The sequence below is a fragment of the Mustela nivalis genome (assembly GCF_964662115.1).
Source record: "Mustela nivalis genome assembly, chromosome: 15".
Classification (NCBI taxonomy): Eukaryota; Metazoa; Chordata; class Mammalia; order Carnivora; family Mustelidae; genus Mustela; species Mustela nivalis.
The window spans coordinates 37382282-37407636 of NC_139034.1; the positions used below are offsets into that span (position 1 = coordinate 37382282).

General features: G+C 37.1%; 1 protein-coding gene across 1 annotated transcript; it reads right to left on the reverse strand.

Annotated features, from left to right (window-relative positions):
- Positions 1 to 135: 135 nt before the first annotated feature.
- WBP4 (WW domain binding protein 4) lies at positions 136 to 25280 on the reverse strand. Its single transcript, XM_082701389.1, has 9 exons — positions 25152 to 25280; positions 24108 to 24180; positions 21757 to 21819; positions 21544 to 21667; positions 18277 to 18444; positions 10961 to 11007; positions 10420 to 10495; positions 7790 to 7983; positions 136 to 339 (listed from the first exon to the last, which is right to left on the reverse strand). Coding segments are annotated over exons 1-9 (915 nt in total). The 5' UTR covers positions 25154 to 25280; the 3' UTR covers positions 136 to 171.
- Positions 25281 to 25355: the final 75 nt, after the last annotated feature.

The window sequence follows — 25355 nt, forward strand, 5'->3', positions numbered from 1 at the left end:
TTCAAATACTCTAAAATACTGAATTAGAAGAGATAAAATCACTCTAGAAATAAAAGAAATGAGCCACACTTTTAATGAGCACCTTATCCTTGAAATTAGTTACTGTGACGTATGGAAGTACTGAGATAGAAAATACAAGTTGTAATAACAGTGGGAATAAGTTTTAGGTACTTACTGAGATTCAACTTGTTGTTTAATTTCTTGCCATTCTCCATATGGGTTTGACTTTTTATGAGCTTTGGATTTTTCTTCATTTGGACCTGATGAATTTTGTTCTTGGGTATTTTTTTCTTTTTGTGTTTCTGGTTCAGTTCCTTTATCACTATTTTTATTTTTTTCCTAAAATGTCAAAGTCAAGAAATAACATACTTCAAGCAAAACTACAGGGACACAATTTCTAACATAATCTTACTGATTTATAAATAATAATATACTAACTCAATATTTTTAATTTGCACATTACACAAAAAATACACATAGAAGAATTTTAAATTTTAATCCTTGATTAGGTTTTTTAATATGTCAGATGTTAAGATACAATGGGCCAAGGCTGGTTTTTAAAATAATCTAGTATGATTCAATTAATATTCTACAATTTTTAAAAAATTTTACTTATTGGGGCGCCTGGGTGGCTCAGTGGGTTAAAGCCTCTGCCTTCGGCTCAGGTCATGATCCCAGGGTCCTGGGATCGAGCCCCGCATCAGGCTGTCTGCTCCGCAGAGAGCCTGCTTCCTCCTTTCTCTCTCTCTCTGCCTGCCTCTCTGCCTACTTGTGATCTCTGTCAAATAAATAAATAAAATCTTTTAAAAAAAAAAATTTACTTATTTCACAGAGACAGAGAGCACAAGCAGGGGGAACAGAAGGCAGAGGGAGAAGAAGAAGAAGCAGGCTTCCTGCTGATGCAGGGGCTGGATCCTAGGACCCTGGGATCATGACCTGAACTGAAGGCAGACACTTAACTGACTGAGACACCCAGAGGTCCCAGTGTTGTCCAATTGAGGGCATATACTGGCCTTCTTTAATCCTCTCTTCTCTTTTCTGCCTTTTCTCCTTAATTATATATCCAATAGTGATCTTCCCTTATATTGTGCCTTTTCTGAATTTAATGCCATGTCATTAGACCCTACTACACTATCTACTTAAAGAACTCCCATAATCTATCAGTCTTAACTGAAATCTGTTTTCACATTGAGGTGACTGCTAAAGCCTTAAAGGAATTATAACTGGTACATAACTATGTGAAATGAGAAAAAGACATACCCTTGATTAGAAGGAGATCCCATGTGAGCCCTTGGGTAGGGCTAGTATTTTTATGGCACTCCTTCACCGGGAAAACAAAGCTCAATGATTCAGTTAAACAAATGGACCATACACTAGATTTTACTTTCTCTGCAAGATGCACAACCATGGGTGGCAGTCTTAGGATACTGCTCTGTAATTCTGTGAATGGATTTTAACTCATTTCCTCATTCTGTTCCATCATAAAACTATAAGGCAGTATTCACTTTCTCTTAGCATTCTGGGCAATTTCTAGGCTGTGACCTTTTTTAAAATAAAAGATTTTTACTGAGATCATAATGTATGCTTTGATTCTAATGCAATGTAATAAATGCCTCCTCCTGAGGTTCATATCACCTTCCTCACACGATAATGACTTTTGGCCCCTACTCCATATTCACTGATAACTTTAACCATGTTCTTTCTATTCAAACCCATCATCCTATACCTTAAAAATTCCCTAGCCTGTTCTGTGAGCTTCACAATCAATGCCGCTGGCCTTCAACTATACTTTAGTTGCTTAATGTTTATATAAGATATTTTCCCTCATATATAGCACATAGGTAGTATTTAAATATCAAATCCTTACATCAGTGTACCTTTTAGTTTGAACTACGTCATCACTCAAAAATGCCCTACCTGTGAAATTTAAAATTCCAAAAGCATCCCCACATTTAACCACAGTAAGTTTTTCTTTTGGTTTTCTGGCTTCCTTACTTCTAATATACCTCCTGTCCAACCTTGTTACCATCTCTAATGCCTTAACTTCTCCTTGTGTTCTGTGTTTGTTGACCTCATCTAGATCTTACATCATTACAGAGCTTCACATCCACAGGGAATAATTTTTTTTTAATTTTTGATCCTTTTTTTTTAATCAACATGGTAAGTGTACTCTTTATTTCTCATCATCTATTTTACCCATCCGCCCCACCCACTTTCCCTCTGGTAACCATCAGTTTGTTCTCTATAGTTTAAGGTCTGTTTCTTGGTTTAAATACTAAAGGTCTGTTTTTTGTTTTAACTTTCCCTCTCTCTCTTTTTCCCCCACTGCTTGTTTGTTTAGTTTCTAAAATTCCACACAAGTGAAATCATATGATACTTTTCTTTCTCTGACTTATTTCACTTAGAATTATACTCTCTAGCTCCATCCATGTCACTGCAAATGGCAAGATTTCATTCCTTTTTAATGGCTGAGTAATATTTCACTGTGTGTGTGTGTGTGTGTGTGTGTGTGTGTGTGTGTATACACACCACATCTTTAGTCATCTGTCAGTGAGCATCTGGGCTGCTTCCCTTGTTTGGCTTTTATAGACAATGCTGTAATACACATATGTTATGTAATAAACATAAACAATAAAAACTATTTTTGTATTTTTGGGGTGAATACCCAGTAGTGCTGGATCCTAGGGCAATTCTATTTTTAACTATGTGAGAAACCTCCATACTGTTTTCCACAGTGGCTACACCAGTTTTATTCCCCCTAACAGTGCATGAGAAGGTTCCTTTCTCTCTACTTCCTTGCCAACACCTGTTATTTCTTGTTTTAGATTTTAGCCATTGTGACAGGTATGAGTGATTATTTCCTTGTAGTTTGGATTTGCATTTTCCTGATGATTGGTGATGTTAAGCACAGATTTTACACCCTTCATTAAAGAGCTCCATGTCCACACAGAATCACTTTATAAACATTTTTTTTTTTTTTTTGCTAGCACCCTTAAGTATCTTCATCTATTTGTCTCTTGTGTGGGGCCTAAAAACCTCCAACACAACCTATCCAATCACTGGTCTGTCAAGTGTTACGGGGCGGGGGGGAACTCCCACACAACCAGACTTCAAGTTATATTACAAAGCCTTAGTAATCAAAACAGTATGTTACTGGCACAAAAATAGGCACACAAATCCACAGAATAAAAGAGAAAACCCAGAAATGAACCCACGGTTTTATGGTCAATTAATCTTTGACAAAGCAGGAATGAATATACACCAGGAAAAAGACCATCCTCACCAAATGGTATTGGAAAAACTGGTCAGGTAATGCAAAAGAATGAAACTGACCAATTTCTTATACTATACACATGAATAAATTCAAAATGGATCAAAGACCTAAATGAGAGGGGCATCTGGGTGGCTCAGTGGGTTAAGCCTCTGCTTTCAGCTCAGGTCATGATCTCAGGGTCCTGGGATCGAGCACTGCATCAGGCGCTCTGCTCAGTGGGAAGCCTGCTTCTCCCTCTCTCTCTGCCTGCCTCTCTGCCTACTTGTGATCTCTCTCTCTGTCAAATGAATAAATAAAATCCTAAAAAACAAAAAACAAAAAACAAAACCTAAATGTAAGACCTGAAACCATAAATCCTTTAAGAAAGCACAGGTAGTAAGGACTCTGACATTGGCTATAGCAACATTTTTCTACATATGACTGAGGGAAGGGAAATAAAAGCAAAAATAAACTACTGGGACTACAATAAAACAAAAACCTTCTCCACAGCAAAGGAAACAATCAACAGAACTAAAAGGCAACTTACTGAATGGGAGAAGAGATTCTGCAAATACATAGCCAATAAAGGGTTAATATCTAAAATATATAAAGAACTTATACAAACCAACATCCAAACAACAAAGAATCCAACTAAAAATAGAAGACACGAACAGAAATTTCTCTAAAGACAAAGAGATGGCCAACACATGAAAAAATGCTCAGCATCACTGATCATTAAGGAAATACAAATCAAAACTATAGGAAAAAATGTTTATTGCAGCATTATTTACAACAGTTAAACTATGTTAGCAAAACGACGGAAGCCAAATCCCTAAGCAAACTACGGAAGCCAAACCTCTATGTTTATTGCAGCATTATTTACAACTAACTATGGAAGTAGCCCAGTGCTCACTGACAGATGAATAAGATGTGAAATATGAATATGTACTGGATTATTATTTAGCTGTTAAAAAAAGGAATGTCATTTCCAATGACATGAATGGAACTTAGAGTGTGTTAAGTGAAGTAAGTCAGATAAAGATAAATACCATAGGAACTCACTTGCATGGAATTTAAGAAACAAACAAGCAAAGGGAAAAAATAGAGAGAGAGAGAAAAACCAAGAAACAGACCCTAAGTATGGAGAACAAACTGATGGCTACCAGAGGGGAGGTGGGTGGGGAGGGGGAGAAATAGGTGATGGGTATTAAGAAGTGCCTGTGTTGTGATAAGCACTGGGAGATGTGTGGAATTGCTAAACTAATATACCTGAAACTAATATTACACTGTATGTTAAGTGTACTGGAATTAAAAAAAAAACACAACCATACAAACTGGTAAGACTTCAGAATTTACAATACACAGTGTCAGCAGAGACTTTAACACTGCTTAATAATGTGTCTCTAGGTATTTCTTCCCCAGTCCTCAGTGGTTATTAAAAACAAATATTCAGGGGGCGCCTGGGTGGCTCAGTGGGTTAAGCCGCTGCCTTCGGCTCAGGTCATGATCTCAGGGTCCTGGGATCGAGTCCCGCATCGGGCTCTCTGCTCAGCAGGGAGCCTGCTTCCTTCTCTCTCTCTCTCTCTGCCTGCCTCTCAGTGTACTTGTAATTTCTGTCAAATAAATAAATAAAATCTTAAAAAAAAACAAAAACAAATATTCAGCTACAAACGGCTGAGTAAATAAGTGTATTCATACCACAGAAAACTATCCATCCAGTATTTTGATAAAAACTTATTGATGTCTTTGTGACAGATTAAATTTTAAAGCAATTAAGACCTTATCATAGTATGACTCCATGTTTTTATTTGAAGATTTTATTTATTTGAGAGACAGCATGCACACGAGCGGGGGGGGGGCAGAGGGAGAGAGAGAGCAGGAAGCTTAACGTGGGGCTCAATTCTAAGACCCTAGGATCATGCTCTGAGCAGAAGGCAGATGCCTAACCAACTGAGCCACCTAGATGCCCCCAGAATGACTCCATATTTAAAATAATGTATTAGAGTCTGAATAAACAAAAACAAAAACAAAAACAAAAACTACAAACCGAGAAAACACCAAAATGTTATAGGAGGGATTTCTCTGGGAAGTAGCAGGGTTATAGGTAGTCTGTCTTTGTTTATCTGTATTTTATAATATCTTATTTGCTTGAAATTAATAATGTCTGTCCAGGATACTGGGTATAAACATTGGGAGATGGGGGTGCCTGGCTGGCTCAGTCGGTGGAGCATGTGACTCCTGACCTCAGGGTTGTTGAGTCCAAACCCCATGTTGGTTGTACTTTAAAAAAAAAAAAAGGAGATATTACTTAAAAATAAAATCTCAAAAAGAAAATAATATAAGGGGGCGCCTGGGTGGCTCAGTGGGTTAAGCCGCTGCCTTCGGCTCAGGTCATGATCTCAGGGTCCTGGGATCGAGTCCCGCATCAGGCTCTCTGCTCAGCAGGGAGCCTGCTTCCCTATCTCTCTCTCTCTCTGGCTGCCTCTCCGTCTACTTGTGATTTCTCTCTGTCAAATTAATAAATAAAATCTTAAAAAAAAAAAAAAAGAAAAAAGAAAAAGAAAATAATATAGGGGTGGAAATAGTTTATGTTCCCAATGGCCAGAGAGAGAAACATCATTAATATAAGGGGCACTGAGGGAAAGATGATGGGATTGTGAATGCAGAAAAGTCCTAATGACTCTACTAAAAAATGCTATTGGAACTAACAGTACATTTAATAAAGTTGTCAGAAATAATTACTATGTGATTTTTTTATATATTAGCAGTGAACAATTGGAAATTAAAAATTTTAACCTGTACCACTTATATTAGCACGAAACAATTACCCAGGGATAAATCTGACAAAATATGTGACACCGAAAACTATAAAATACTGTCGAGAGAAATTAAAGCAGACTGAAACAAAAAGAAAATAAAGAAAATAAAAAAGAACAACAAGAAATATAAACATCATGAGATAGCTACTATAAGGGCTCTGCGGCTGCTCCTCTACAAACTGGATACAGCCCTCAGCCTGAGTTCTACCAAGAATTATGGGGTACGTAGAAAAATTCCAGGCAAGGACAACGATTCTAGATGTGGCCTGGAAGTACCCTCTCTCCAGCATCCTTAGATTTCCTTCACTACTCTGGCCAGTAATGTCATCTATGGATCAATGCTATGTGTCTGTTTTGCTTTGCCACCTAGGCTCCCAGAGTATTCCTGGAAAGATCACAAAGCAGGACTAGCAATACTGTAAAAATGTTTAATTTTATTTTTCTGCCATGGCTGGGGATTCAGCAGCATCTGACAATCTTTTTACTTGGTTCACTTTCTCTCCCACCCCAGCTGAATAACTGTTTCAATTCATTAATGTTGTCAAGCTACTCAAAGCTCCTCACTCTCAGGAAGCAATCTTGATTTCTTTATAAATGAGTAAACTGAGGCTAAAAGGGCATGACTCAATTTCCTCCCTGATACCAACTCATCCATAGTCCTACCTTCTTACAGAAAAGGAAAACCTTACCCTATCGAAAATGAGTTTATTCCTCGTTCAAGACCAACCTATCCACCTACCCTTGTTGGTATTCCCACTCCACCTCCTTTCGAGTCCCTCTGAATGAAAGCATCATTACCACAAATCTCTCATGATTAAGAGTCAATGTGTAGCCATCATCCTGACAACCAATTTCTAGGTTTCATCTCATATCCAAACCACATATAAACCATGAACCACTTTTCATTCCTCTATAATTGGAGTTCTTTAAGATTTTTTATTTCTCACTTGACAGTGAGCGAGAGTACAAGCAGGGGGGTGGGGTGGGCAGAGGGAGAAGCAGATTCCCCACTAAACAGGGAGCCTGATATGGGGGTCGATCCCAGGACCCCAGGATCATGACCTGAGCTGAAGGCAGATGCTTAACTGAAGATACTCATTTGCCCCTTTATTTATTTTTTAAAGTTTTTATTCCAGTTAGTTAATATAGTCTAATATTAGTTTCAGATGTACAATATAATCTGAGTTCTGCCACCTCAAACCCTGGTGAAACTACTAGAAGGGCTTCATTCTTCTTGTTCTAGACCTAATTAATACTTGACACTCTATTCCTTTAGCTTCTTGGATCTTAAATTCTTCTGCTTCTCTGCGTAACTTTCTAGCCATTCTTTCCATTATGAGTTCCTCTTTCCCTGCCTGTCACTTTAATATTTAATGTTGCCCAAAGTCATTTTCCTAGGTTATCTCACTCATTCTGAGATTTAAATTACTACCAGTATGCTGATGGTACTCAAATTAGCATCTCTAGCCTAGATACAGATACTCAGATTTGTATATTCAGACAGCTCTCTAGATGTTCCTGGGGTATCTCAAACTTAGGAAGTCTAAAAATGAACTGTCTTGCCACCAGATAGATACTACAAGTGCTACAACCATTTATCCATTTGCTAAAAATGTACGTCTTGGCTTTACTTCTATCTTCCACCAGAAAACTGAGTAAGTCTGCTGAGCTTTCAGTAAATTGGTAAAGTTCTATAAAGAATAAATCAAGAACCTACCTTAAACTTTATTTTTGGCTTTTGTGTTTCGGTAGAGGCCTCTCCTTTTTCTGCTTCCTCTTCTCCATCAGAATCACTATGAGAATCTGATGATTTAGACTCTTCTAGGGTACCAAGTGATTTTTCATCGACCTTACTAGAAAGCAGATCGCCAGAGGGTGGTATGAAATCATCAGGTTTTTCCCATCTGGATTCTATTCAACAAATTTTAATAGTCATGTTATTTAGTTACCAATTCTATTCCAAAGTAAATACCAATATAACACTCCCTGTCATTTACAAATGTATTTTTTTAACTTTTTTCCCCACAATATATTATTAAAGAATAGCACTACATCTATTTTACACTATCACTTGATTAAGAAGATAAAAAATAAGAATTCCCAAAGCACTTGCTCTTTTATCTTTTGAGAATTGATTTCAATCTGGATTCCAGACACATAAACTATAACCCTAATGGAAAGAGACCTAAGAACTGGGCAACACCTTTGAAGGACTGTCACACTTTATCTGACACCAGTATCAGGAAACATGTGCTAATGAGTACACATTAGATTTCCTGGAATTTATTTATCACAAAGGTTTCCTGGGGTCCGCACAGAGTGAAATCATACTGTGAAGACCTGAATGAATATAATTCGTCATTTTTATACTAGGAAAAAAATAATCTCCATTGCACTCTACTGCCATCCAGTGGTTACTGGGCTTTTAGTAAAATGAGAGCCTGGTGGCAGGTATTAAGGAAGGCACATACTGCGTGTGGCACTGGGTGTTATACATAAACAATGAATCTTGGAACACTGAAATAAAAAAGACAGCATTTCTAATTATCTAACAGTCTCCATTTTTAGTATAATAAAAGGGAAAGGAATGGTAAGATTTACTGTCTAACTGAGAGATTTTTAAGAGTGAAATGGGCTGTATCAATAATTACGCTTGCTATACATAAACTGAAACAGTTTGAGGGCAAAGCAGTTTGTATAGCCTCTTATTAAAAGAGGGTGTTTTCTAGGGCGCCTGGGTGGCTCAGTCAATGGAGCATGCAACTCTTGATCTCAGGGCTGTAAGCTCGAACCCTACACTGGATGTAGAAGATTAGTTAAAAATAAAATCCTTAAAAAAAAAAAAGGTGTTTTTCAACATGAAAATAATTATTTCCTTATTTATATTTCACACGAGTAACAAACTTTCAGGAAATAATTTAAGCACCTACTATGTATTATGTACTGTTCTGGGAACTTCATAGATACCCGACCTTCATGATCCAAGAGTATACATGATCATCTCAGTTTTGCATAACAGTGGCTAGAGGTTCAGAGACTTCCCCAGAATCATAAAGCTGGTAACGGAAGAAGCTATGCACTAAGCCCAGAACCAATTCTCCACCTATATTATATCACTATATTATTTTATTCAGCATATTCACTATGTTTATTTTATTCAGTATCTCAATTTTACCAAGCTAGAACCATTACTACTGTTGGGCAGGCTAGGTTATCTACTTGGAGGCTAACATGGGCCTTTTCTTCCTAAAAGATTTTTTTTTAATTTTTTTATTTTTATTTTTATTTTTTTAAAGATTTTATTTATTTATTTGACAGAAAGAAATCACAAGTGGGCAGAGAGGCAGAGAGAGAGAGAGGAGGAAGAAGGCTCCCTGCTGAGCAGAGAGAGCCCGATGCGGGACTCGATCCCAGGACCCCGAGATCATGACCTGAGCCGAAGGCAGCGGCCTAACCCACTGAGCCACCCAGGCGCCCCATCTTCCTAAAAGATTTAATGCTATGTGTTTGGATAGTAGAAATTTAATAAATAATTAAATAAAGACTCTCAAACTTCTACTGATACTATACATATTTTGGTAAATTTAATTGTAGGAGAAACTAACTATAATTACTTGCTGACCCATTCTATAAAATTAAATTAGAAAAAATGTTAACTTGAAAAACTTAGATAATAATTGTAACAGTTATGCATGTTTTATAAATATTTACATATAACTGAAACATTACTGGGATAGTAAAAGTGAAAATCTGACATTCTAAGCCACTGCTAACATAACTTGTTTTGTTTTTAAGAAAGGAAAAGGCAAGTCAAATTAGGTGATTTCTAAGGTAGCTTTCAAAGTAATGATTATATTTCTACCATAATAATTTAAAAAGTCAATAATGGGCACACCTGGGTGGCTCAGTGGGTTAAGCCTCTGCCTTTGGCTCAGGTCATGATCTCAGGGTCCTGGGATCGAGCCCCACATCTGGCTCTCTGCTCAGCAGGGAGCCTGCTTCCCCCTCTCTCTGCCTGCCTCTCTGCCTACTTGTGATCTCTCTCTCTCTCTCTCTGTCAAATAAATAAAATCTTAAAAAAAAAAAGTCAATAATGATAAAGTAAAAATAATCTTTAAAATTTGTGAATGGCACATCAAGTAAGAATTATGAGCAACACAGTATATTATATATGAAAACCTTCCTGTTCTTCCATTGTGTTGTTTTTAAATTACAAAAGTAATATACACATGCTATGGATATATGTTGATCGCTATACTAAAATTCCTAAGTTCCCTTCATCAGCAGGCTAATAAGCAGTTCCAGGTACAACTTTATATAGTTAGGATAATCAAAGGTCATACTTACCTCCTGTTTCTGTATTGTAATAGTAGGTATAACCATCTTCACTTACTCCTTCTACCCAAACAGCCTTCCCTGCTATCTAATGGGAGGAAAAAACCCAGCATAAACGGAAGATAATGATGTAGTTATACTATATGAAATAACTAAGGCATAGAGTCAGCTACTTCCCCTTTCCTCTTAACACCTGGGAATTAGAGAGGCAGTATTGACTATGGCCAGGAAGCTTGGTTTGTGTTAATTATAAACTAACTTTCAGAGAGAGAACATTGCACCTCTGAAAGATAGGAACAATTCTTTGCAGATGGACAGGGACATCTGAATGCAATGGACTACAAATTAACTGATGATATTTGCCCTGCATGGAGTTTTTAGGTAGATATCAATTTTTCACCTCCACCCAGTCTTCTCACAAAAGAATATAGGAAGAAAGTAACAAAATGTGTGTAGGGGGCCTTATTTGGAAGTAAACTTGCTTAACAGAACTCTTTTATAAAAAACCCAGAAACCAATCAGTTTAAAGACACTAACAGTATGCTTCAGTTACCTTTTTTAAGTTTCCTTGAAATCCTTCTGGTCTCTCCCATTGGGATGCTTAAAGCAAAATATACTTCATTAATACAATTTTTTCACTTTAAAAGAAAAACTTCTCAAAAAATTTAATTTGGCAAAAATTTATAGGACATTTAATGTGTACAAAACACTACAGGCCTACAGTTAAACATAGAATTGAAAAATAAAAAGAAACAATATACATCCCAATAGTATTATACAGAACATATTTGAATGATATTTAACCAAGAAGGAAAAACAGAATGAGGATTAGAAGTTACTGGGACTGGGACGCCTGGGTGGCTTAGGTGGTTGGACGACTGCCTTCAGCTCGGGTCATGATCCCGGAGTCCCGGGATTGAGTCCCGTATCGGGCTCCCAGCTCCATGGGGAATCTGCTTCTCCCTCTGACCTTCTCCTTGCTCATGCTCTCTCTCACTGTCTCTCAAATAAATAAATAAATAAAAATCTTAAAAAAGAAAAAAAAAGAAGTTACTGGGACTTCCACAAGAATTCTTAAATGCAGGTAAGATCTCGTAGAATTCAGAAGTCTGTTTGTTTTTTTAAAGATTTATTTATTTATTTGAGAGAGACAGAGAGCATACAAGTGAGTGTGCATGCTTGTATGCATGGGAGGCTGGGAAGAGGGAGAGAACCCTAAGCAGACTACCTGGGGGGCTCACAGAGCCTGATGCAGGGCTTTATCCCATACCCCATGAGATGATGACTTGAGCCAAAACCAAGAGATGGATGCTCAACTGACTGAGCCACCCAGGTGGCTCGACCCAAGGATCGAAAAGCTTTTTTAAAAGTTTATTAATATTTTTTTTAGTAATATTTACACTCAACACAGGGCTCAAATGTATGACCCCCAATTTAAGAGTCATGTGTTTTTCCGACTAAGCCAGCCAGGTGTCCCAGGCTTGATGAGTTCTGAAGAAACGAGATGGTTGTTTGACATTCTAGGGAGGGGAGAGTGAGAAACAATGAATGACTTAAGATGAACAAGATGAAAGATGCAGGAATTAAAAACAAGTACACCTGACCCTTGAACAACATGGGTTTGAATTGTGCAGGTCCACTTACAAGGAGATTTTTTTCAATAAATATATTGGAAAATTTTTGAGAGATTTTGTGACAGTTAAAAAAACCCTCACAGATGAACCACATAGTCTAGTAATACTGAAAAAATTTAAAAAAGGTATTACTATAAAATATAGTATATAATACATATAACACACAAAATGTGTGTGTCAACTGTTTATGTCACCTGTAAGGCTTCTAGTCAATAGTAGGCTATTAGTAGTTAAGTTTTTGGGGAGTCAAATGTTATAAAAACCATATGATCCAGTAATTCCACTATGGCATACACTTGAAGAAAATGAAAACATTAATTTGAAAAGATAAATGCACCTCTATATTTATAGCAGCATTATTTATATATGATAATAATGTCTATTATTATATTTAGACGGATACAAAAGCAACCCAAGTGCTCATTGATAGATGAGTGGATTAAAAATGTGAGATACTCATTTCTCTCCCTCTTTCACACACAGACATGCACACACACACACACAAATATTACTCAGCCATAAAAAATAAAATCTTGCCATGTAAGAGCATGGATGAACCTAGAGGATATTATACTAAGTGATATAGATCAAACAAAGAAAGACAAATACCATATGATTTCACTTACATGTATAGTCTAAAAAACAAAACAAATAAAACCAGACTCTTAAATATTGAGAACTGGTGGTTGCAAGCGAGGGTGGTGGATGGCTGAACACGTGAAATATGTTAAGGGGAAGAACAGGCTCAAACTTCTAGTTATAAAATAAATAAGCCATGGAGATGAAGAAAAGGACAGCAGAGAGAATATAGTCAATAAAGCTGCAATAGAAGTGTATTGGGACTGCAAATGGGGTGAGCATGGGTTAAAGTTTGGAACTGTCAAATCACTATGTTGTATACCTGAAACTAATGTAACACTGTATGGCAACTGTACTTTAAATTATAAGCAGATTTTCTACCACATGGGGTAGGAGGGTCAGCGTCCCTAACACCTGTTGTTCAAGGGTTTTGCTGAGAGCAAGACTAGAAACGGTAGGATGGCGAACAAAGGAAGCAAGCAATAGGAGTTAAAAGGGAGAAACACATAACTAATAGCTCTTAAAAATCTTTTTCATAAAAGATTTTACCTATTTATTTTAGAAAGAGGGAGGAAGGGGCACCTGGGTGGCTCAATTGGTTAAGCGTCTGCCTTTGGCTCAGGTCATGGTCTCAGAGCCCTGGAATAGAACCCCACATCGGGTTCCCTGCTCAACAGGGAGTCTGCTTCTCCTTCTGCCTGCTCTACCCCGCCTGGCTTGTGCTCTCTTTCTCTCAAATACATAAATAAAATCTTAAGAAAAAGAAAGAGGAAAGAAAGGAGAGAGCATGGGGGTGGGGAAGCACAGAGGGAGCGAGCAAGAGAGAAAATCTCAAGCTGACTTCATACTGAGCCAGGAGCCCGATGTAGGGCTTGATCCCACAACCCTGACATCATGATTGACACTGAAATCCAGAGTCAGATGCTTAACCAACTGAGCCACCAAGTCGCCCCCTTAATAGTTTCTATGTAAATCTAAGAAAGACTTGTGATCCTTAGCAAACACAATCATTTGCGGTTCACTGCTGAACTAACTAACATGTACTTCTCTTAAGGCTCAGTGGAAAATGTGATTATTATTATTTCCATGTAATCCAAAAGTGTGATTCTAAAAATTGTAATAATTATAATACTGACAGCCCAATGTTTTTTTCATGATTAACTCTGATCTCATTTCCTACCTTGCTGATCATTCTTTTCTTTCTGTATTTTCTTCTTTCCTTCAATATATGTACTATCCACCCTTCGTACTTGTTCTCTTCTTTCTCCCTGTGATCTCATATACTCCTAAAAGTTCATGTATTATTTACACTTCTATCCTGCCACATTACTGAACTGCTGTATGAGTTCTAGTAGTTTGGGGGTGGAGTCTTTGGGTTTTCCACATAAAGTATCATGTCATCTGAGAAAGGAGAGTTTGACTTCTTCTTTGCCAATCTGAATACATTTTATTTCTTTTTGTTGTCTGATTGCTGTTGCTAGGACTTCTTGTACTATGTTGAACAACAGTGGCGAGGGTGGATATCCTTGTCAGTTCCGATCTCAAGGGAAAGGCTCTCAGCTTTTCCGCATTGAGAATATTCACTGTGGGTTTTTCATAGATGGATTTTATGAAATTGAGGAATGTCCCCTCTATCCCTATAAGCTGAATAGCTTTAATCAGGAAAGGATGTTGTATTTTGTCAAATGCTTTTTCTGCATCAATTGAAAGGACCATGTGGTTCTTGTCTCTTCTTTTATTTATGTGTTCTATCACACTGATTGATTTGAGAATGTTGAACCACCCCGCATCCTAGGGGTAAATCCCACCTGGTCGTGGTGGATAATCAATGCACAGAAACAAGTTGTTTTCTTATACACTAACAATGTAACTGTAGAAAGAGAAATTAGAGAATCGACTCCATTTACAATATCACCAAAAATCACAAGATACCTTGAAATAAACCTAATTAAAGAGGGAAAAGATCTATACTTTGGGAACTAAAGGACACTCATGAAAGAAACTGAAGACATAAAAAGATGGGAAAACATTCCATGCTCATGGATTAGAAGAATCAACACTGTTAAAATTACTATGATATGCCCAGAGCAATCTATAGTTTCAACACCATCCTAATAAAAATAGCAATAGCATTTTTCAAAGTGCTGGAATATACAATCCCAAAATTTGTATGGAACCAGAAAAGCCCAAATTGGCATCATGTTCCCTGATTTCAAGCTATGTTACAAAGCTGTGATCACCAAGACAGCATGGTTCTGGCTCAAAAACAGACGCATACATCAATGGAACAGAATAGAGAACCCAGAAATGGACCCTCAACTCTAGGTCAACTAATTTTCAACAAAGCAGGAAAAAGTATACAATGAAAAAAGACAGTCTCTTCAATAAATGGTGCCGGGAAAATTATACAGCTACATACAGAAAAATGAGACTTGACCACTCTCTTACACCATACACAAAGATAAATTCGAAATGGATGGAAGACCTCAACGTGAGGCAGGAATCCATCAAAATTCTAGAGGAGAACATAGGCAGTAACCTCTTCAGCAGCCACAGCAACTTCTTTCAAGATACATCTCTAAAAGTAAGGGAAAATGAAAAGCGAAAATGAACTTTTGAGATTTCATTAAGATAAAAAGTGTCTGCACCACAAAGGAAACAGTCAACAAAACAAAGAGGCAACCCACGGAAAAGGAGAAGATATTTGCAAATGACACTACAGACAAAAGGCTGATACCCAAGATCTATGAAGAACTTCTCATACTCAACACCCTAAAAACAGGTAAGTCAAAAAATGGGCAGAAGACATGAAAAGACCTTCTCAAAAGGAGAAATACAAATGGCTAACAGATACATGAAAAAACGTTCATCATCATTAGCCATCAGGGAAATTCAAATCAAAACCACACTGAGATACCACCTTACACCAGTGAGAATGGCAAAAATTGACAAGGCAAGAAACAACAAATGTTGGAGAGGTTGTAGAGAAAGGGGAATTCAAGTTGGTACAGCCACTTTGGAAAACAGTATGGAGGTTCTTCAAAAATTAAAAATAGAGCTACCCTATGATCCAGCAATTCCACTAGTGGGTATTTACCCCAAAGATATAGGGGCAGTGAAAAGAAGAGCCATATGCACCCCAACGTTCATAGCAACAAGATTCACAATAGCCAAACTGTGGAAAGAGTCAAGATGCCCTTCAACAGATGGATGGATAAAGAAGATGTGATCCAGACACACAATGGAGTATAACTCAGCCGTCAGAAAGGAAGAATACCCAACTTTTCCATTAACATGGATGGGACTGGAGATTATGTTGAGTGAAATAATTCAAGCAGAGAGAGTCAATTACCATATGGTTTCACTTACTTGTGGAACATAAGGAATAATATGGAGTATATTAGAAGGAATGGAAAAGTGAAGGGGGGGGTAAGTCAGAGGGGTAGAAGAGCCATGAGAGATTGTGGACTCCAAGAAACAAACTGAGAGTTTGAGTGGTGGGGAGATGGGTAAGCCTGGTGATGGGTATTAAGGAGAACATGTATTGCAGGGAGCATTGGGTGTTATATGTAAACAATGAATCCTGGAACACAGCATCAAAAACTAATGATGTACTATGTGGTGACTAACATAATTTAAAGAAAAAAAAAAGATATTATCTACATTTCTAGACTCAATTTATCTCCCAAATTCCAGACTATAATCGGCCACTGAAAACTACCACATGAATGTTCTGGAGGTACCTCAACCTCAACATTCCAAAAACTGAATTTATTATTGTCCCACTTTAACCTACTCTATTTCTGTATTCCATACTTCAGGAAATGGCACGATCTTCCTAGCCCTCCATGACATAGCGCCAAACTATTTTTGTAGCCTCTTTCTTCTGCTATGACATCTTCAGAGATCTGTATATGTATATACATTTTTAAAGTAAGCGTTTATTTATTTATTTTTAAAGATTATTTGTCAGAGATGGAGAGACTATAAGCAGGGGAAGCAGCACACAGACAGAGAAGGCTCTCTGCTGAGCAAGAAGCCCGATGTGGGCTTCAATCCCAGGACCCTGGGCTGAGGGCAGCCACTTAACTGCCTGAGCCACCCCAGCATCCCACAGAGAACTATATATTTTACCTCTACCAAATGACTATTTCCCAAACTTTCAAACTTTTTATTTTTTCATTTTTTTTTTTTTACTTTCAAACTTTTTAAACCTTCATATTGTTCTACCTGTTTGGAGTGCTTGCTTCACCCTCATAACAAACTACTACAATCTTTTTCAATCAAAATATCTATAAAGTGTCTATACCATGCCAGGCACTATATTTGGTGCTAGGGATACAAATGGTGAATAAGAAGACATCATTCTTGATGTTCTCCTTTTAATTTATAAATGGGTTCAAAAGTAATTTCTGTGATAATCTCTCACATCTACATAATCACACTCCCTTACAATTTGAAGTTCCCACACAATTTTACATCTCTATTCTATCACAGCACTTTAAAACTCCTCCTTGTATTATGCTTATTTCTAATCTTAAATTTTATAATTCTGGATGGTAAGATGCTACATAAATATATTTACTTATCTCAGAATTAAAATTAATAAGTCCTCAATACATTTAGTTTTAAAGGAAAACAAAACTGCTTTTGATATTCCCACTGGAAAATACCACTGTGTATTTTATTAGAAAGTGATATCCAAAACATGAATAGGAGGCTGGGTTCTTTACTACAAGATGGCTACACAAAAAAGAAAATGGTTCTGGTTCCCAGTCTGGTTTTGGATAGAAAATCTCTCCCACAGAATATTTTAAGAACCTCTGCAATTTGTAAAGTGGATCTGAAATGTCTTATTTCCATGTAAATTGCTTTATTTTAATGTAGTTCATACTTTCAAAAGATACTCTTGAGATAATATAATGCTTTAATTAATTTGAAAGGATTCCATTCCTTTAAAATTTTTTTTTTGTTGTTTTTAATTTGAGAGAGTGCAAATGAGAGCCCAAGCAGGAAAGCACAAGCATAAAGGCGGGAGTAAGGGAGAAAGAGCGAAAGGGAGAAGCAGCCTTTCTCCTGAGCGGGGAGCAAGACGCGGGACTCCAAGAGATTCGATTCCAGGACACTGAGATCATCACCTGAGCCAAAGGCAGATGCTTAATTGACTGAGGCACCCACGTGCCTCATAAGGAACCCATTCTTTTTTTTTTTTTTTTTAAAGATTTTATTTATTTGTCAGAGAGAGTGAGCGAGAGCGAGCACAGGCAGACAGAGTGGAAGGCAGAGTCAGACTGAGTGGAAGGCAGAGTCAGACGGAGAAGCAGGCTCCCTGCGGAGCAAGGAGCCCGATATGGGACTCGATCCCAGGACGCTGGGATCATGACCTGAGCCGAAGGCAGCTGCTTAACCAACTGAGCCACCCAGGCGTCCCATAAGGAACCCATTCTTAAGGGCTTAACTAAGTATAACATTGAGTCACTATAAGAAGGATATCTTTTTCTTTTTTTTAAGGATATCTTTTTAAAGGGCACATTATTTTTTTACCATTGTGGCAAAGATGTCAAGTTACAGTCTTCCATTGTTTAAATGTTCCAATATTAACTAGAACAAAATAAACAGTCAGTTATCATTCTTACCAGTTCTATGCCTGACCTACCTCCCGTGATAAGATCATAATAGTAATGGTAACCCTCAGAGGTTATGCCTTCTACCCATCTGCCCTTTGAAGGGTCTTTTTTCTTTTTCTTCTTTTCCTTCTGTTGCTTTGGTGCAGAGGTAGGTGGGATAGTGCTTGTTACTGGTGATATGCTTGGCTCTGAAATTTCTAGAGAAAAAGATAAAAGAAAGGTGAAGTACCAACACTTTGTTTTTTTCCTGGTATGAAACAACTAATAATGTTACTCCAATTAAAAGTCTGATAAGAAGATTCTTTTGGGAACTTGACAAATTATAAATAAAGCTCATTTTGAAAACTAAATATGCACAAATATCCAGAATTATAAAACAGAAATAATAAGGGCAATCTAATTCTACCAGATGTTAAAACTTACTCTAAAACAATTGGTATATTAAAAAAAAAAAGTAAAATGAATCCTGGAGTAGGTAAACATATGAATGAAATAGAACAAAGAGTAAAGAGACCCAAATGCAGACTCCTGATGCCTATTAGAAAAAGAGATCACTTAACAAATGATGTTGGATTGACTGGTTACTTATTTGGAAAAAAGTAGAGCTATTCTCCACTCCAAGTCCCCTCTCATGTTTGCACATAAATATAACCTTCAGATTAAAGATATATGTGAAAAAACCCCACAAACTAAAATAGTGTTAAACCTACATACAAATCCAAATATTCCATTATAGCAAAAATAAATAAATAAATAAAAATAAACAACAAAAATAATATGCTATGTTATTCATAATAGAATTAAGATTTTTAAAAACTAAAAAAAATTAAAAGACAAATAATAAATATTTACAACAAATATGGCTCATGGTTAATTTTGTAACAAAGATTCCTTACAAATAAATCCAACATTCTAACAAAAGATGGACAAAAAGTACAAAGATAAGACAGCTTGGTATTAGCTATCAATATATAAAATATATTCACACTTTGATTCTGCAATTTCATCTCTAAAGAGATTAAATTTACAGAAATAAATATGAAAAAACACGCCTGCATAACGGTTCACTGAAGCATTCATTCTAACAGTGAAAACTCTAGGCAACCTAAAATGTTAGTCTGGAAGAGATTAGTTAAATAAGTTATGACACTTTTATGGCATTTTGTTATGGCATTTCATAACCTTTATTAAACACTTATTGCAAGTGGTCACTGTAATAAGCAGTTTATACCATTATGTTACTTAGTTTTTGTGAAAACTGGAGGTTGTATATCTAGCAAGTGGTAATCCTGGTGGATTCCAAAGTCTGTGCTCCTAACCACTCTGTAGCCATTAAACACAATGTATATCCTTAATTATTTAAAAGAAAGGAAGTATTTGACATGTTATTGAGGGAAAAAATAAAACCACCTCCAAATAGACTATAAAGTGGCGTATAACTTAGAAAACTCTAAAGATGTCTGGGATAACCTTAAAAGCATTTAGTTTTTAAAAGTCTTTTCTTTGTACTGCATTATTGCACTTTAAGGGGAATGTATATACTATTAAAGAAAATGAGGCTATCAAAAATAATTTGAAAAATCCTATTTAAATACATTTAAGTACAAAATGCAAAGACTGATTTGCTTATAGGGTAGCATAATGGAACCTCCCAATCCATATAATTGATGAGATGAATTTTCAACGACTCCCTTTTAATCCTGCAGGAACACCTCTATCCTTTTTTTCCCTTTAAGCATACAGCTTTCTCCTCATTGAAAAACAGCCCCCATCCCTTCCTTTTAACTAAAAATGTCCAGGATAATATTTTTAAAGTCTGGTTACAACTATCCTTATTTGATGAGGGCAATACCAATTGACTTATTATTCTGCTTAAAAACTAATGGAAAGAAGTTTTTGGAGAGTGAAGAATATCATTCCATGTTGACTATCTCAACCATTCTGCAATATCAACAACTGGGACTGCTATTTGCCTGGTTTAAGGATAATGGATTTGTCAAGGAAGAAATGCTGACAGAAAAGCTCCTGAGTTAAAGCCTAAGTTCATCAACAAGATTGATACACTCTACTTAATAAATGCCTTTATCTGGAACTGAGTTATCTTCAAACCTCCAAATTATTTACCTTCTTGCTGGTGACCGCATGGAAAAAGGGGACCCTCATATCCTGCTGGTGTATGTGAACTGGTCCAACCACTATGTAGAACTTATGGAGGTCCCTCAAAAAGTTAAATACACATCTACCATATGACCTAGCAATTTCACTTCTGGTTATACACTCAATGGACATACAAGCAGGATTTCAAAGGGATATATGCACTCCCATACCTACTGCAGCATTACTCATAACAGCCAAGATATGTAAACAACCCTAATGCCCATCAACAAGATGAATGGATAAAAAAGATATAGTACATATGCATAATGTAATACTATTCAGCCATGAGACAGGAGGATATCTTGCCATCTGTAGCAACATGGATGGAACCTGAACATATTATGGTAAGTGAGGTAAATCAGGTAAAGAGAAGACAAGCATACTGCATGATATCACTTGATGCGGAATCTAAGAGTCAAACTCATAAGACCAAAAAGTAAAATTGTTGTTTCCAGAGGATAGGGGGTTGGGGGCTAATGCTGATACTGCTTAAGGTTATAAACTTGCAATAAGTAGTACTTAAGCCACAGAGATCAAATACACAGTATAACGAATATAGACAACAATACCATAATAGATAATGTGGTAAATATTGCTTTAGTAGTGATCTTATTACGGTATATATAAATGCATCAAAGTATCACCTGCATAAACTATGTTTTATGTCAAATTTATCCAATTAAAAAAATTATCTGCCTTCTACTGGTAAAATCAGTAAATTTGTCCACAAAAGGCTAATTCACTATAACTCAACTATATAACCAAACATAATTCATACTTTTGACCATATGGATAAAGCAAACTGTGGTTATAATGCAAGGCCTATTTTTTAATGAATAGCTCCTTTTAGCCAAGTACCTAAAAAACTCAGCTGTGTCTGAAATGAACACTGACCAAGACAGAACTAAGACTAGCTAACCACCAAGGTAGTATGGTTATGAATGGAGATGTTACAACATGAAGCTTTAAAAGTAAAATAAAAGTGCATAAGCAAAGTCCCATGGTCTAAATACAGCTATGATGCATAGGAAAAGCACCAAGACTAGACCCTGAGTGTACCACCTCTTTATGGAAACAATAAAAGCTCACTGAGCATGACCTCTGATGTTAGTTTTAAAACATGCTGGCTGCTTTTTTACCTGACTCTAAGCCAAGCCTTTTCAAATCCTCTTGGTATGCTTTCAGGGCAGCTGCCTCCATTGCGGCAAACTCCTTTGATGCCTTTTCTTCTTCCTTTGCCTTATCCAGGCTTTTCTGTTTAATCTATGTAAGACACATATAAAATCGAAAGCCAGATAAAGGACCGATATTTACATAGAAAAACTGGCAAAGAAATAAATTAATTAAATTACCTCACTGATCCTCTTTGCAACATTCTCCTTATGATTCTTTCCTCTTTCGTGAAATTCAACACTCTTGAAAATTAATAAGAGAGAAAATACAAAGGAAAGTTACATTAATATCATAATGGTCACAGTAAGGTAACAATAAATAGAGGAATGGAACATAACAAAATTGGAATGATTGACAGGAAAATAATTTTAATGCAAATCAGTCCTTTTAATCAAATGATATGAGGGAACTGAGCCATGTTGTTATCATATCCTCTGGTTTCCTTTGGTGCTTAAAATAAACTATGATAACCATATCAATGGAGAAAAATACAAAGTACCCGTGATGACAAATCTAGTTAATATGATTGTAACAAGGAGTCAAACAAGACATGAAGCCAGAGAGAGGAGTGGGAACAAAACTTAGCTTCAAGAAACACCTCTCAACATAAAATGTCAAAACCTGTAAGTCTCTAGAATTTGTACTGCTCTGGAAACAGAGAGAATAAACAATATTAGAACTTATTCCTCCAAACTATGAGGAAAGTAGACAGCAAGGAATTCCTTCAAACTTATGAACAAATACTTTTACACACTGTGGTAATGGTATAAAATGTACAACTCTTATGGAGGACAATTTGGCACTATCTACCAAATTTTGGCTGCTGGAATAGAGAACAAAGTTCCTACCTACTGACATGGAGAGAGCTCCAGAGATACTGTTCAATTAAAAAAACAAACACGAGGGGCACCTGGGTTAAGCCTCTTCCTTTAGTTCAGGTCATGATCCCAGGGTCCAGGGATAGAGCCCCACTTAGGGCTCTCTGCTCAGCAGGGAGCCTGCTTCTCCCCTCCCCCACCCCGCTCTCTGCCTACTTGTGATCTCTTTCTCTCTGTCAAGTACGTAAATAAATAAAATCTTTAAAAAACAAAACAAAAAACCACGAAACTATGGTGAAGGATAATGTGTATGGTATCCTAGGTTTTACATGACACTGTAATAAAAACCTGTATGTGCAAACAGAAACAATGAAATGGACTAGAAAATGAAAAAAAGTGGTAACCTACAAAAAGTGATGGTGACTGGATGGGACAAAGGAGTGAGTGAATGTTATTACTCATTTAAAACAGTCAGGAATGCTCCCTAAATTACAAATGTCTGGGTGTACGCAATTAAACAATTTCTGATAAACCTTGCAAAATAAATTTTGTCAATCAAATCTAAGCTAAGCTATCCTAAAGTACTACCATGAATTCCTCTTTAAAGTGAGACATTGTAAAACAAAGGTTTCACAATGGAAAAAATTCACCTTCTAATTTTCATATATCAGGTTTCCTAAAGTTAATTATACCACACAAAGAATATTAAAGACCCATTTCAAAACAAAATTATTTTGTTTCTAATTAAAGGTTAAACTGATGTATATTAATAATCCAAAGAGAACAAAGATTATCCTAGAAGGGATTATTTACTCTTCTTGACTCCTAAAATTCATTGAACTGATTAGGAACCTCAAGAGAGGAGAAACTATCAACCATTTGTACAGAATTCATGATCTTTAAACTATTCAAAAGACCAAAAACAAAATCCTGGAAAAAAATATGCCCAAACTCCTTGTACACAGTAGTAAATAAATGTCTATCAAAGAAGTATAACATTGTTAAAAACGGGGCTACTGTTCTGTTGTGCATGCAACTCTATCAAGTACAAAGGCTAGGAATATATACTTAAAAGATAACCCCGTCTTTCAGTATATAATAATATATACATTCTGTATATAATAATATATACATTATGGCATGCACATAAGGGGGAAAAATCAGTGACGCTTTTATGTCTTAAAAGTTTAATCTAGATTGAGATACAGTAATAAATGCTTAATAGAGCTGCTATTTTCATAATAGTCCATGAAAGAGGTAATGATATTCTTTAAAATGAAACCATTTATAGCTACAAAGCTTTGCAAATATGTTTAATTTATTTTTCTGGAGTTGAAAAGACACAAGATAAACTACAATAATGTTCTTTTTTATATATAAAGGGCTTTGTCCTTTAATATTTTTTATATGGTAGTATTAAACAACATCATAATGTGGATAAACACGGAGATGACCCAGTCAACATCCATTTTCTGAATGTGACTAAAGGACATAGAGAAATAATTTGGCTCAACATATAATCAAATTTAACCCGATGAAAAGGAAGAAGGCTCACCACTTTCGTACAAGAAATGAAAAGACAACAGAAATATTTCAATGTTTTGAAAAATCAAGAGCAATGTATTTGAAGGTGCTTCATAAATACTGTTCAGATCAAAAAGAAACACAGGAATACAATATCATTAAACTCTCTTATAGTGGAATTATCATACAGGCCTATTGTCCGCTATCCAACACTTGCAGTAATCACAGAATTTCTTTGGTTGCGACTTCCAGTAGTCTGCCCTAAAAAAGAGAAAAACAGGTCTAAGCTTATTTATAATTAAAAAGGCAAAACTGTGCATGTTTTTATATCTTCTTAGAGTCTGAAATATAACACCCTCTTGCTGAATCCTGTCTTATTATACACATTACCTTTAGTATTTAACTCACTGCAGCAGTTATCTGAAATTGTTGCCACCAGAAAAGTCGTCTGCACCGGATTTAAAACTTCCTTTAATAAAAGTGCTTAAAAAAAAAATTTTTTTTTTTCTCATTTGCCACTATCATCAGTATGAAAAAATAAGAAACATCTTGGAAAAGATTTATCTTCTCTATGCCTTTCTGGCAATTTGGGAGATTGCCTTAATGGAGGCCTGAAGAAGCTCAAAGTTTGCTTTAAATCAAGTTAGTTCCATCAAAGGAACAAAGAACAAGACTCTTTTGGAGGGAGACTGGTTCCTCCGAGACTATCAGTTTATACAATTTGTTCTTGAGACTTGGGGCAAGAGGAGTTGGAAAAGCCAAGGGACCTCTTAGCCTGCAAGGCTTGGGGGGGTTGAGTGGGAGTTATGCTAATAAGACTCGCCGTTTCTACCAGTCGGTGAAGGCGGAGGTGGCCCAAGTCCAACCCTAAAGTTTCACAATACCCCAGGATTCAAGCGCTACAGAAACGAATAGGGTGCTTGCTACTCCCCAACTGTGCAAGTGAGGGAGCTCCCGGCTGCTTCGCGGGCAGCAGTCCAACCTCAACTGGCCGCCAACCTCCCTCCCGAAGCCCGAGCTTCGGGCCCCCAGGGCGCCCCGAAGGATAGCATTTCCAAATGCCCTGAAAACCGGCCCTGCCGGTCTGCTGCCGGTCCCGAGCGAGTTAAGAGCACCTCCGTCACGCCTCCAGCCGAAAAGAGGTGGGGGGGGGGTGGAGGGCGAGACCCGGCAGAGAAAGGGCCGCCCTGGGAAACAACACCTCGTTGTTTAGAGCCTGAGACCCGACTCACATGACTGGACCAGCCGCTCCGTGCGTCGCCCCGGGGTCCGGCTCGAGCTCGTGTTCCCCACGCGGGGCGAGTTGGGACCCAGCCCGTCGCGAGGCCCACCGGAGCCTCCAAACCCGAACACCTCCCTCTTTCCCCGGGACCAGGGTTCCACGGTTCCCAACTACGGATGCCTAGGCGACTCAATCCGCGTTCGAAATCTCCTCC